The sequence below is a fragment of the Lepidothrix coronata genome, unplaced genomic scaffold (assembly GCF_001604755.1).
Source record: "Lepidothrix coronata isolate B3197 unplaced genomic scaffold, Lepidothrix_coronata-1.0 Scaffold77, whole genome shotgun sequence".
Lineage (NCBI taxonomy): Eukaryota > Metazoa > Chordata > Aves > Passeriformes > Pipridae > Lepidothrix > Lepidothrix coronata.
Window position 1 is genome coordinate 3,888,640 of NW_016690257.1, and position 15,390 is coordinate 3,904,029.

The 15,390-nt window shown below is 40.6% G+C and overlaps 1 protein-coding gene across 2 annotated transcripts in view; it reads right to left on the reverse strand.

Moving 5' to 3' along the window:
- Window positions 1–10,813: 10,813 nt before the first annotated feature.
- PIK3C3 (phosphatidylinositol 3-kinase catalytic subunit type 3) overlaps window positions 10,814–15,390 on the reverse strand; it is a 69,164-nt gene continuing 64,587 nt past the window's right edge. For both annotated transcript variants that reach the window (XM_017819798.1, XM_017819797.1), the window contains exons 24-25: window positions 15,130–15,255; window positions 10,814–11,540 (exon numbers count right to left, since the gene is read on the reverse strand). In XM_017819798.1, the coding sequence (XP_017675287.1) occupies window positions 11,526–11,540; window positions 15,130–15,255 (141 nt within the window). In that variant the 3' untranslated portion in view covers window positions 10,814–11,525. The remainder of the gene's footprint in view (window positions 11,541–15,129; window positions 15,256–15,390) is intronic.

The following is a 15,390-nucleotide window of genomic DNA, read 5'->3' on the forward strand; positions in this document are numbered from 1 at the left end:
CTCAGTCCCTCCTCACAGGAAAGATGGATGAGTCCCTGAATCGTCATTGTGTCCCTTTGATGGACTTGTTTCAATAAGTTTTTATCTTTCGTTTACTGGACACAATACTACAGATTTTAAATACCTCTGTCACATCCTTTCTCACCCACTTCTTTCCTAGCCTGAAGTTTCCTGGTTCAGCTACTCGTCCTGTGTTAGGAGGCATATTCTTCCCTTGCTTATACTTTCTACTCATCTTCTCATTCTCTAGACCCAGCACACCCATTTTGGAATGGGACAACCATAGTTTTGCTTGCACCCGTTTGTGTGGACGAACATAGGCAGCAGCATGAGGATGTTTTTTTGTACATTCTCTTTATTCCTACTCCAAAAAATCCTGCTCTTTGACTGCTACTGAGCATGAAAAGATGTTTTCCTAAAAATATTCTGTGTATCAGAACTCTCAGATCTCTTTTCTGAATACGCATTTTAACAGTTGGAGTTGTATAAATGCCAGCTTTTCCTTATTGTGGTGGTAGTATTATTATTACTGTTGTTGTTTTACTAATACTACTACTATTTTCAGATGCTTCCCACTATTCTTCCTTCAGGTTTTGCTTTCTCAAAAACATAAAAAAATAATTTATTTTGCATTAGCATTTTTGCCCCCTTTCAATTATTTTCCTAGGGCAAAACAGAAAAGTGAAAGAAGAGAAGGGAGGAATATAAAGAGAAAGATAAAATAGTAGCAATGCACTAGTAAAGATGGACTACTGAAGTAATATATTGATCCTTGTGCTGGTTTAAGAGTCAACCAGCAGGGGAAATGAACTCAACTCAAAGGAGAGACCACAAGTCAGAATAACAGTTTATTAAAACAACACAGCAAGCACAATCACACAAACAAACAATTGGTCCTAACCCACAAAACCCACATGTACAACCTGGTACCCTGGGGCATGAACAAAGTGGTGTTCCCTGGGCCCCGCTTGAGTCCAAAGTAAAGGGAGAGGGGAGAAACCTGCTGGTGGGAGAGCTGTTGCAGGCTGGTCAGAAGCGGTGATTGCAGTCCAGCAAAGGTCGAGAGCGATGAGCTGCAGTCTTCCTTCTGGATCCCAGGAGCGGTTGAAAAGTTCTGAAACTCCAGGTTTATATATTCTCTAGTTCAGGCAGGAATGGCCAGTACTTCCCTCAGGGAGTTCCATAAAAGGTAAGAGCATCCTCCTATCTCACAGGCCTCTTAACACCTAGTTTATAGCCTGAGGAGTCAGGCTCTTATGGGTAGAGGTGCTAATAGTCTATTGACAACAGTTTCTGGGAAATGGCATGGAAGGCTATAGAATACACAGTTTTGGGTTACACCCATACCATGATGAAGTGCTCTCAGCTGTGTTAACTAGGACATCCTACAAGTGATTTTTGAGAAGGCTACAGCACAGCTTATGAGAATGTCTTCTACACTCACAGTCTAGTCTGTGAAGTGACAGGAGAATTCAGACACCTTTATCAACACTGTGGGCACTATTTTAGTCACATATAGGGTAAACAGTTCAAGGGCTGAAGACTTCTGGCTTATGCAATAGAGAAGGAAACATGAAAGAACACCTATGCCTTCACTACTCACTCTACCTACCTCTGTGTAACTTGTTTTTCAAAGCCGGGGTAGGACTTGGAGTATTTTGGAATTTCATTCCAAAAGGGTGAGAAGTGCTCAAAATTCCCTGGAGGCCCAAGGCACAACTGTTTCATAATCAGAGGGCTAGAGGGCCTCTCCTGTGAAGCTGGGAGAGTTAGTGGTGTTTAGCCTGGAGAAGAGAAGGATCCGCTGGGAATTATTGAAGACTTTCAAAACATTGAGCACTTATAAGAAAAATGGGAACAGACCTTTTAATAGGCTTGCAGCAACAGGATAAGAGATAATGCTTTTAAAGTAAAAGAGGGTCAATTTAGACTAGGTATTAGGATGAAATTTTTTACAATAAAGCTCGTGAGGCCCTAGTACAGGTTGCCCAGAGAAGCTGTGGGTGTCCCATCCCTGGAAGTGTCCAAGGCCAGGTTGGATGGGGATTGGAGCAACCTGAGACAGTGGAAGGTGTCCCTGCCCATGGCAGAGGGGTTGGACTAGGTGGCCTTTAAAGATCCATGTAAATCCAGAGTATTATATCATTCTATGATTTTGTTACAGATAAATCTTAGATAACTGTTTTTGCAATCCAACACACAGCCTCATGGTGGGGAGTCAGATATTCACAGGAATGCATTACTGCCACCTTGATAATAAAATCTTTTCTAACTCAAGTTTTGGACAAGACATTTCTTTCCACCTCTATCCTGTGAAATGGTAAGGTCTCTGAATATACTACCTGTTTTGTTCTCCACCAGAAGTCATTTTGTGCAGTGTAGCAAGCTGACTAAAAGGATTTTACTGGGTGCTTATACCATTTGGTTGAAAAAAAAAAAATAGTTGGCAGTTCTTCTCACTTTGATTTAGAAAACAAAACCATCATTTTCTTTTCTGATATTTTCAGGATGACCAAAGCGAAAATGTGTGAGTATACTTTTCCTTCAGAGGGCTTCTCCTGTCTTCTGTGCATCTATCCAGTGTTCCTTCTCATTTTACAGTCAATTTAACTAGCAAGGTCTAGCTTTGTTATTTACATATGCCTTGTCATTTGGGCTTGAATTGCTGGTTTCTTCCATAATTACTTATATTATAGGAACGCTCATTGATTCCAGACCTTTGGTAATAATCACTATGCAAATGTAATGATATGGTCCTAGCTCAGAAGAGCTTGCAAATTTAAAAGGTCAAGAGAAGACAACACAGATGGATGCAACAGATGAAATAAGAACCACTTGGATCCCTGATGCCGGTTACATAGGATTTAAAGGAGACTGCAGAAACTCTTCATACATGTGAAATGGCAAACAGCTGGCGTGGTATCTATGGAGCACTGGGATCAAGTCTGTCCTTTACTGTGTCAGTAGAAATTCACTGTAATGATTTCCAATTCAAGTAAAGCTCCCTTCTTTAATTATGTAGCTTGATAATAATTAAGGATATTAAGAAATAAGAAAAAAAAAGAAAAATAGTCTCCTTCCCACCCTCTATCATGCTGGATTTTATGGAATTAAGCAAAATAGGAAGGGAATAATCAATTAAATCATCAAGAGACATTCAAAACTGCAGTATGAGTAGAAAGTAATGTTTAACATCAGATAATTCATGCAAACTTTACTTTAGAAAAGTTAATAATTTATACCTTGCCTTGCATCTTTCCACTACCAGGAACTAAACACACTTGTTATTTTAAGCTTCACAAAATACCTGAAAGCAGGTAAATAAGAGAGATTAGAGCAAGCACATCTGAAGCCTTGCTACCATGGCAATTGGATGGTACATGAAGATTTGGAGCCCAAAGCTGGGCATAACAGAACAGCCAGTTGATTTCCTGGGGCAATGTAATTATCTACTCCGTGATTCAAGCTTGGTTGTTGTGCCTAGTTGTGTGAAATACACTTGAATCTGCTCCAGCTTCTGAGAAGATGGCATTTCTAAAATGTGTTACTCTCTGCTGCCACATCACCCACTAATAAATTCAGGGAAGAGCAGTCTGTCTTCTTGGGACACCACCATCTCCCATGGGTCTGTGGGAGGCCGCTCATTCTAGTTATCACAGAATGAATTGGGTTGGAAGGGACCTTAAAAACCACCTACTTCCAACTCCCTGCCATGGGCAGGGACACATTCCACTAGACCAGGTTGCTCAGAGCCCCATCCCTGGGCGTTTCACAGAATCACAGAATATGCTGAGTTGGAAGGGACCCACAAGGATCAGAGTCCAACCCTTAGCCCTGCACAGGCCCATCCCCAAGAGTCACACCCTGTGCCTGAGAGCATCATCCAAATGCTCCTGGAGCTCTGGCAGCCTTGGGGCCACAACCACTGCCCTGGGGAGCCTGTTCAGTGCCCAACCACCCTCTGGGGGAAGAACCTCCTCCTCATATACAACCTAAACCTCCTCTGACACAAATTCAGGCCATTTCCTCGGGTCCTGTCACTGGTCACACAGAGCAGAGATCAGTGCCTGTCCCTGCTGTTCCCCTCCCCAGGAAGTTGTAACTGCAGTGAGGTCTCCCCTCAGTCTCCTCTTTTCCAGCTGAACACACCAAGTGCCCTCGGCCACTCCTCACACATCTTCCCCTCAAGGGCCTTCCCCATCTTCGTGTCCCTTTGCTAGACACTCTCTAATGGCTCAATATCTTCCTTATATTGTGGTGCCCAAAACTGCCCCAATATTCCAGGTGAGGCTGCACCAGTGTAGAGCAGGAAAAGTATCTTAGTGCTCAGTGATGGGGCTGTACTCCTAACACTTTACTGTTTGTGATGCTTTGAACTTCCGCTGAAGTTGAGCTCATGGAAACAAACATTTTTTCAAGGTAACCGGTTGGATGAAAATGTGGTAGGATCAACCCTTTCTCTGGGTTACACAGGGACATTCCTGTACCTGCGCCCCCTCTCAGAAAACAAGTGTGTGACTATACAGTCAAAAAAAATCAAAGCCTAAATGTGATTTGGATGCACACTTAATCCACATCTCACAGAGAAGTCCACTGCTCAGAGAGCAACGTGTCTGCATGACATGGCTATGACCTCCTCTTTGAGATGGAGATGGCCTAGTGCCTTGGACTTCAGACTCCCTTAAAACCATCCAAACTTCCCATGACAGGGACATCCACTTCGGGATGTCCTCTGTTTGGTCCTCGCAAGCAACACGGCAGTACTGGAAAACAGAACTGCCCCGTGCGTATTTCAGCTTCATATAAATACCTGACTCCAGTTCCCAGCATGGTCCACGGAAATCTATGCAGTACAGCCAGTGGAATTCAGTAATTTCAGAGTCAGCTTGCTCTAAAGTAGGCACATAGACATTGATTCAATTTGGCTAAAACTAAACACACAGTGTCATTTGAAATGGCCTGGAGTACCCCCTCCATGGCAGGGTGGCAAATACAACACGGAAAACATGAGTACCAACACTGTGGCTGAAAATAGCCCAGCCCACAACAACCCAACCCCAATGCAAAACAAACCCAACAACTTCTATGACTGAACAAAAGGCTCAGCACTAAAACTAATGAGTAGTTTTAGTACATGACCAGAAATAATAATATGGGCAACCAAACAATGAAATAGTTTGGAAAAACATATGCTAACTAAGCCTTTGGTGCACACACATAATGGAGATGTAAAACTGAGCTGGGGGTGTTCTGATTTATGCTGATTTCCAAGTCTTACATGAGTTGTTCTTCTTGCTTGTTATATATCTCAAACTCTAAATGAGAAAATAATGCTTGGGACTTGTAATTCTCAGTTTTTCTTGTACACACCCATTTACAATCCATGTGGTGTTAAACTAGAAAAAAACAGCATAGCTTCCAGCTATCCGTCTGGCTGGATCTCCTAATTGAATAAAATAATTTATCTGTTGCAGCACATTAAATCAGGATCAGGTGCCCATTAAGCTGGGCAATGCAGATGCAGAAAACGTGGACCCTGACAAAAAGGCCTGACAATGTGTCTTGCAGCTATTGCTTGCTTAAGCTGAAAAACTGCTGTATTTCAGTTAAGCTTTATTTGTGTATGTACAGAACTTTAGGATTAATTAGTGAAAACACAGAAACATTTTCATTTTCCTGTTTTAACTACAGCTTTCCAAGAAAAAAGAATGGAGAGAACTGCCAGAACACTGTTTGACAGACACAGGGGTTCCAGCAAGTACATTTCTTCAGGCACTTTTGAGCTCTAAGATATGGAACAAATACAAGCCAGTGAACCAAGTCTGAACGCAAAGTGCAATCAAAACACACTGCTATTTGGCAAGTGGCACTTCCCAGATCCAACCGAAATTAAAGCCCACAGCTATGGTACTTCTTGTGTGAGACAAGTTAAAAATGGGTCCTGCACCGGTGAGTTTACAGAGCTGGGAGGGAAATGGAAGTTCGGAAAGCAAAAAAAACTTCAAGGCTGATGGACAAGGAAAGCCACAGACATGATTGTAACACAGAGCCTCTCAGTTCTCGTTTCAAAAGAAGCATCTGTCAAGCTAGAAGCAGAACAGGAGCTAAAACCTGCCATCTCCTCATTTGCAAAGTAAGATGCCACAGCACCTTGTTACTTGGCATGTTGTTTCCAACTTGGAAGAGATAGGTGCAATATGGCCCAACATCCTTGAGAAGATACTACCTACAGGTTTTACTAAATTTTGTGGACTAACTATACAAAACAACTCTGAACTATAGAACAACAATTTTTCCCCATATTCAGGATTTCAGCAAGTACAGCTCTCAATGGTAGCCAGGTCTCTGCCATGTACTTCACTTTTAAGAAAAACTCATTTACCTCTCCCGAGGTTTGTTGCTGTGCTTTCCCTTGGAAAAGAAGCTGAATTAGCTTCCAGTGTAATGCAGCCTTGGCAGAACCTGATCAGGGACCTCAGCTGAACCACTCCTTTAAAGAGTGGGCTTCAAGACATGCAAGCTGCTGTCCTCACCCCTGAGGCTGGTGAATGACTCAGACAATCATCACAGCATCAACCATCTCCCCTTCACCTCCACTGGGTCAGAAGACTCAGCCCCTGAGTCTGTCACTGCATCATCAGATGCAAAAAATTCCAAGTTTTAAGCTGAAATGGAAGCTGCCTACTTCAGGGAATAGATAGTGCTCCTAGACCAGCTGTGCTTTTGTTAGAAATCTCTCATTTGTATGTCAGTTGATGAAAATACAGCATTAGAAAAGTGACAGGCAGCTGACTGCACTGAATGAGTACAACTGACATCCTCAGATATGGGGAAAAAAACCAATCCAACATTTAATGGAAAAGAAAAAAAGCTCTGTCCCTGCCCTGGGGACACAGCGTCCCATCACAAGGCACTACATCACCAGACAGGCAAGATGCACAACCACACAGATCTCTACACATGCACGCAGACATGGAACTTAAGTTACTCCACCTAAAGTTCAAAGGGGTGTAATTTGTGAATGGTTTGTTAAAAGAAAAGATTTTACCTAATTATCTCCCATCTTCTCTGCTAGAAAACTGTTTCCATATGCCTGAGAATGAAAATAAACTTACTTAATAAAAAAGCCATTTTTCTTTTGTAATGTGGGTTTTTCAGTCTCTAATCAGAGAGAGAGAGATGTTTTATTAAACAGACACGACAAAGGAAAGCCTTTGGCTACAATTAACTTTACAATCTGACTCACAGTGAAAGAAGACACACTGAAAAAAGGACTGTGGCTGGACTGGACTCATTTGATAGATCACGTACAGAAAAAGTAGTTTGGCACTACAGAATGTGGATCTGCATGATTCACCTATTACGTATTCCAATCAGCATCTAAGTACCCAGTCAGAGGAGGAAAGGGGCATTATCTGATTATCACTGTGAGGACCACAGGCTGGACCAAACTGAATGGCTCCACCACGGAAGAACAGATTCCAGAGCTCCCCAGAGGCCCATCCTGGCTCAGCCACACCTTCACAGGGCTTTCCGTGCACTGCAGGTTGTGAACACTGATCCTTGGCTGAGGCTGTGAAGCTGCCACTCTCTGATCCATCACCACAGAAGAAAGGCAGTAGGGAAAAAAATTAGGACAAATGCTTTTCTGTCAAGGGAAGGAATTCAAAGCGGATCTGTTAAACTCTGCACAGCTTCTAATTGTGGAGAGGTTTTATTTGGAATTTAAGTACCTCCCTGGGGTTTAGCTTAATCCCCTTTGGAAAGGACAGTCCCACACACAGCTTAACTGATTAATGCCTGTGTGTAGACGAGCTATGAATTCCCCCCCAATCAGTGTTCTTGCAGTTTCAGGTTTGAACCCATGCAGGTGAACTGTCCCAATACTTCGGAAGCAACTGGGGTTGGGCATTTTATCCTCCTAAGAGAAATTTCTTTCCCCCTGGCAGGGCCCAATCTAAATCACGGAAGTCAGGACACCAATATCACACTTCAAGTAGCTTCACCATTTCACAGAATCATCACATCAGCTGAAGAGGTTACAAAAATCTATTTTAACACAATCCACCTGCAATCTGTTTTCAATGACTCCCTTAAGACTCCTTAAATGTAGGCGCTTCAGATACTTCATAATAAGAACAGTATTTTACCCTCTGCTGATGACACCCGGTCTTGTGAGTAAAACCTCTCCTGAGTTCAAAAGGCAGCCCATTTAGACTGCCTCTCTTTCTGCTATCCCCGCTCTTGAGAGGAGGTGTTAAGATTCCCATTCTCTGTTCCTCCTTCCCCTTCCCAAAGCCATTATCCCTCTAAAGCCTTTCAGAAGTGCTTTTTATTTTAGATTGCACACAAGAACAACAAAGCCAGGTAACTGTCTATAAGAACTGGAACATTTCTTGCCAAAAGGGTACATGCCTTTTATATTAAAGCAAAGACCCCATCCATCTCTTTCTCACTCTCCTACCCCACCCTCCCCAAAAATTCTACTTTGACAATTATTGTTTCTTCATCCCCAAAAGAAAAGCTGACTGTGACACTTTCTGCTCTGGATGCACCAGCAGTTGAAAACAACAAGTGATAGTCTATAGGTAGGGAAGAAAAAAGAAAAGACTGATTTCTTTTGCTTCACCCACTCTCAATCCCAAAGAAAGGCCACCAGAGGTACCAGAATAAAATCAGGATGAAGCCAAGAGGGATGCTGAAAGGCAAATAAAGCACCCACAAGCTAGATTTGTTGTACTTTTTATCTCCGGTTATGTAAAATACAACCCGCTGGGCAAAACAAGCCCATGGCAAAATTACTGACTGTTCTGTTTCTTTTTCTCTGCAATGCTTCCTGGGGACACTTAACAGGATGACTTTTGACAAGTTGTTCTGTGACACAACTGGTACAGTCTGGTTTCCTACCAAATACTGCATCATGCTCTGATACACATGATGGAGCTCACAGCCTCACTCTATCCAGAATTTTGTGCTTGCGTGCGCACCACCCCCCCATGCATACACACAAATAAATCTGCAGGCTTAAACTCCTGTCTGACACTCCCCTGAAGATCTTTCCCTGACCAGGGATCTACCTTCGTGAAACATATAAGGATTTCAGCTTTAAGACTTGTACTTCTGAAGACAAAATCTGCAGTAGTTATTCAAGGGATTCAGAAGATATTGGAGACAACAGACACATAACATACTCATGGTATTACATAGAGATATTGAGCCATGATAGGTAATCTATCACACATATTTAATTTAGTAAGTCAAAGCTTTAGACTAACATACCTAAAAAGAAAACCTTTAATTTAAAACAAAATTATTCCCCCCAATGCTCCAGCTTGTTTGGGTTTTTCCTTTTCTTTTTTGTGTGTTTTACTTTAAACAAGATGCCACATGAAGCACAAGGAGCCATCAAATTTTGCCAAAAAAAAGTGAGAACCGTGTATATGAGTATTAAAAAAAACAAAAACAAAAACAAAAGACCTACTGATGTGTGGACTTGTAGGAACAACTTTCAACAATATCTGGTATTTAGAAGACGGGGCATAAAAATTTATTTACATGCAGTGTGTTGTATACCTGATAGTCTTCATTTACAAAGTTTTCAGTGATCTACAGTGAAGTCAGGGTCTTCCTAAGCCCTACCCACTGTGCACAAGTTCCATTCAGGCTCACATTGTAACATTCATAACTGAGTTAGTCTACAATTTTAATAGACTGCTGCATAGCCCAGCGTATGAACAGGTTAATTAATTTTAAAACACAACATACCGAACAACCATGTATTATTTTGTAGTGTGTTCATAAAAATTAATATTTATCACTTTATAAACCTCTCTGCAAAGTGAAATGGGCTCTATGATTGAGCTGATGATGTCTTTTGGGTTTTAATGAGGAGACAAACCTTGGCCTGTCTGAGCAACTGGTAATTAGTCTGCAGCAGGAAGAACAGAAAGTTTTCTTCAAGAAAAATAGAGGAAAAATCCTATAACATATACAGTTGAAAGGGCTGGGGGTTAGGAGACAAGAATTCAAGTCAAATAAAGTGTAGCTGCTTCATACAGATCAAAAGTTGTGTGAGCATATAGGATGCACCTTCAAAAAAGATTAAAAAAAAAAAAAAAGACCTTTTGCAGAATTTTCTCTGAATGTCTGAAAATTCCAGACTCTCAGAATCATACTTGGAAGATACCACAAAGTACTGCATGTAGAATGAATTCATGTGAAACAGAGGCAGTAGAGAAGTATGTAAGTGCGCCAGATGAAGCAAGACCAGAAGAAAACCTGCAAGAAAATGGTAATTACTACCTCTCCAAAAAAGAGTCAGTAAAGACAAAAGGTACTAGTGTGGCTCCTCTGTGGCACTGGGTGTTCCCAGCTGACACAAACACTACTAGTAACTACGGTGATGCAGTTCTTAAGTGACACATACAGGGGAAAAGAAAGGTAAAAGCATAAAGCAAGATTCACTCACAAATATCAGATTCAGATTCAAATCAGTCCCCTCTTATCTTTATAACTGGGAAGGATTTTTTTCTGGCTTAAATTGTTATATAAGAAAAATACAGGAGTATAAGAGCACCCTTTGAAGAGAGCCACACATTTATGGAGAGCTAATTACACTGTTGATCATACAAAACAGATTCATTACGAACTCAACATGTGGCACAAAAGTCATTTCAAGAGTGGCCTTATTTCAGCATTAAGCGAACCGAGAAGTGAAAATCCTCATAAAAAGCCAAGAGTTATAAACATAATCCTCCAGTATGCCATGTCTCAGCAGGTAAGATTAAAAAGACAAAACAGAACACTTCAAGACTGCAACAACGAAGATTTTATTAGAGCGAGGAATATATAATCACTGTACAGAAAACATTGAGAGTAAAAGTGTGAAATACTGAACCACTCACTGTGCATTCTGGTTGCTGAGTCTGTTAGTGATGATTTAATTGGATGCCTATGGCTGGGTAACTTATCAACACTTAAAAACATTTTTGTAAGCAGGCAAGAAATGATTGTCCTTTCTAAATGGTAACATTGCCCAAGGTGGGAAATAAAGGATCATATGACATTACATTTAAAATTTACTCGGGGAACAAAGTTGGTGGGAAGGGATGGGAGGAGATTGCCATAGTTCTGTGGGGTTTTTGCTGCACCAAGGAACTGCGGCCTCTCTGCTGTAACTTTGTATGTACTTATATTTTAAATAAGAAAATATATTAACAGGTACAAGAATTCCCCATCAAATCCAGCCTCTTCCAGTTATCTTTGGCTTGAGAGGAAGTTGCTTACTTCGACCTTTGAGGCCCCCAAGGATGGTATAAACAATCATTTTCCTTTAAAAATTAGTTGGTTTTAAACCTGTGAAGAACAGAGACTCAAAAAGCTTCTCTACTTTCTGAGCTCTCAGTGCTCCATATTCCTAAATCTGCAGCTTTTTCCTTCCAAAGCTGCTTGGTGAAGTCCACAAGGGCTTGAGAAAGTCTCTTTCTTGAGCATTTGGTTGTTTCCACCATGTGTAGGCAAAAGGCTTATTTTCTCCAATACTAAAAGAAAAAAAAAACAACATAGAACAGAGTTTATTCAACCTGGTTTACTCCCAAAGAACAAAAGTTTTGAGCAAATGGAATTCTGTGCTTAAAAGCATGGTGAAATGCCTAGGGGCAGGTGATTTTCACAACCTTTAAGAGAAAAACCAGCACAGAAACCAACTCTATCTGCCCCATGACAAATGATTTCAGTTAATCCACACAATCCTGCTGGTAGATATTCCCTATTTTATTTTGGCATCCAACAGGAAGGAAAACAGAAGCCTTGTCCTGAGGTCCCTGCATTCTGGGATACAGCAGCACTGGGATTAAAGTTTGGAGATATTCTAAAGCCATGAACTTCCACAGCGTAGTAACTGGTAACTGAGTTTGCTCCTAAGCAGAAAGCAGTCAAGCACTGATAAAACCTCAAAGCTGTACAGCTACACTTTAGGTGGGACATCCTATAACCTACAAACTTTCACTTTTCTAAGCACTGCTTAACATCACCCCTAAATGCAACTGACTTGATTTGTAAATTTACATGGGAAATAAAATGTGAAATTAGACACTTTATCTGGAGATTGTTTCCTGCCTCTGCAGAAATAAATAATGCTACTAAAATGAAAATGACTCTCCAGGAAGAAATGCCTATCCAGTCTTTGTTAGTATCGATTAAAATTAGTATGCACTTCTTCCTCCTCTTGAGCACTATTGTACAACACCATTATCTCATTCTAAATGTTAAATTTATTTACTTTTCAGACAACGTTTTTTAGATAACTGTTAAGGAGACAAATAGTGCATAAAAAGGTCTGTAAAATATCTGATAAAATAACAATTAGAAATTAAACCAAAGGCTTCGTAACACAGCTGTGAACTAAAATCAATTTACAATATTGTTACAAAAGAACAATACTGAACTGATTCCAAAACATCCTGAGTACTTCATCCAAGCATTTTACTTACTACAGAGTGACATACAGAATACTGAAAAACCGCGGTTGCTGTAATAACCAACCTTATTAAAAAGCTCTTAAGTGCTGCAGTAAACTGCACAGATTCCTTGTTGGCCTATTTTGGAGGCAGTAAAAGAACAAATATCTATTGATAAACAAAAAAAAAGTGTTGAAGAGCATTTAAAATTAAATATTATGTGGCATTAAGCTAAATCTGCTGTTTACACTTGTGTCATAACACTTGTGTAGTGCTGGGGTTTTTTTCAGTCAACTTATAATACTATTAAGAGCAAGACCATTGGCAATTCAATGCAGAATTATAAATGAACAAACTGAAGCTTCAGTTGGCCATTGTGTGAGATGACCCCTTTACAGCAAATTCAATGACCCATTAATTGTTCATTTAATGATTTACAGACTCCATGAAGACCACAGCAGCAAATTCTTAAGACCGCCTCAGACAAAAAGGAACGATAATGATTTTGACCAATGAAGTACTAAGTATCACTAAAAAGTGTCCTATTTCATTTGTAATATAAAGGGAATAGACATTAATTACATTAACTTCAGTGAATGTTTTGTAAGTTTTTTTTTTAAATACATGAATAGACCTCAGATTCTTAAGACTTGCCAACTGCTGACTAATTTGTGACTATTCTTTTTGCATCCTCCTCACACTTGCAAGCATCCAGTATCCTTGCAGGGGCAAGCCCGTAGGTGTAACTGTTTTTAGAGCATGAATAAAGGCAATAACTGGAACTCCAAAACTAGCAGAAGAATCCTACATCACATGGATGCAAGAGATGCCCTAAGCACTTACAAAGCAACACACTACTGTTTTCATTGTAGGTATCAGATGCCAAAGTCAGAAAGGAAAGCTAAAAGCACACAGCTTGCACACTCTGCAGCAGTGCACAAGGAGAGTTCAGGGCCTTAGTAAACACAACACCCAAGACTGTGCTGCAGTTCAGCACGGGCCACTGGAGAGGTAAGACCCCCAAAATGAGATAACTGTGACAGTAGTGACTGGCACATCTACTTATTTGGTATCCAAAGTGTAATATACACTGTGAGCTTGCTTTTTATCTCCCAAAAATATGAATGGAAGATGCTGCTGTATGTATCAGCTTGTTGCTTAGAACACCATTCCTGGGAGCTGAAATCACAGAATGGTTGGAAGGACCTTAAAGATCAACTCGTTCCAAACCCCTGCCATGGGCAGGGACACTTCCACTAGACCAAGCTGCTCTAAGGCCCATCCCATCGAAGCCTGGGATAACATTCTTTGGTACTTTTCCATATTCTGAACAATCTGTCCTGAAATTTTAAAAGCAGTTTTAAGTGCTGAAGAAAGATCAAGCAAGAACAAGCCTGAATGGAAAAAGTAAAGGTTATCTAAATCAAACCTGTAAACTCTGACTTACTAATACAGCTTCACAAATGCAATAACAATTATCTGGGAGAGTCTGGCAGTCACCTAAAGCCAATGAAGTAAAAAGACATGTCTTAAAAAGGTGATTAAAAGGAAGACCTACACACATATTGGAGGCACTTAAAATTTTGATCTTGAATCTTTGTAATGGCCTTTTTTTTTTTACTTGAACTCCAAGATAGGTGTGAGGCATTTTGCACTTTGTGTTATGAAATTACAAAGACCAAAGTAATCCATAGTAAATGACAACAAATTTCAGATCATTTTCATATAATTACACTTCCTTTTTGTACATCACCTTTATTCAATACATGTGTGGATGTAAATGACATTTTTCCTTCTTATTCTGCACTATATAGTGCAATTCTTCAAAATAAAAACTAAGTTTGAAGACAACAACAGAAGATCTTTAGCAAAATGGATAGCCATAAAAATAGTTCTGCTCAGTTATGTCAGAATTTGATCAGCATTTTGAAGAAAGAATCAATAAAAATAACTGGGATAATGACTGACTTTTCAGAGCAGTTTCATTTTTCCTCTTAATTCCATTTCTTGTCATGAGTCTAATACTTAAGGCAAACAGTGTAGTATCTTAAATCCTGGACAAGCACAAACCAAATGTCAGATGGTTTTAGAGGAAAAAAAAAAACCCACTGTAAATTTGAAGCAGAAATGCTTTTGTGAACACGGTTTTGTTCTACACGAGAATCAAATATTTCATTGTCTGACAGTGGGTTGAAGTCAGACAGCACAGAGCTGGAGGCAGCACTGGAGGCAGAGTCCCACCAGAGCACAGTAGAAGGGTAGAATCACTTCCCTTGCCAGGCTGCTGGGGATGATCTCAGGACACACTTGGCTTTCTGAGCTGTGAGTGCACAAGGCTGGGTCATACCCAGTCTCTCACTCACCAGCACTCCAAGTCCTTCTCAGCAGGGCTGCTCTAAATCTCCTCATCCCCCAGCCTGGATTGATACCAGGAACTACCCTGACTGCAGGTGACAGAACCTGCATATTTGCTAAGGTGTTTCTCAACTTCTTCTAGGATCACTGTTAGTTTGTTCTCTAGTCCTGGCAGTTAAAACAGAGTTTTATTCTGTAGGAAAATGAACTAAAACATCACAGACAGTGAAGTTATGTCTTAAAACTCAACCACTTGCAACCTCTCACCTTGTTCAGCTTTCACACAAACCAGCAACTGAGCAGAAGGTGATCTCACCTGTGCAAACTTGTGTATCTGCTCCACCACAGCTGCAAAAAGGGCATGAACACTTTCATCAATTAGACTCTGCATATAATGGACAGCTTCCTCATCAGATAGGTCCAAACGAAACTTGTCCTGCACCTGGAATCGGGCAGAAATGGCTAAAATTAGTTCAACACATGCACTATGCTATCTGTGTATACAGCAGCAGACAAAGTGATTTCAGCTAAGACAGTTTAGTAGAGAATCTCTCTTTTACTTCTAAGTTACAGCAGA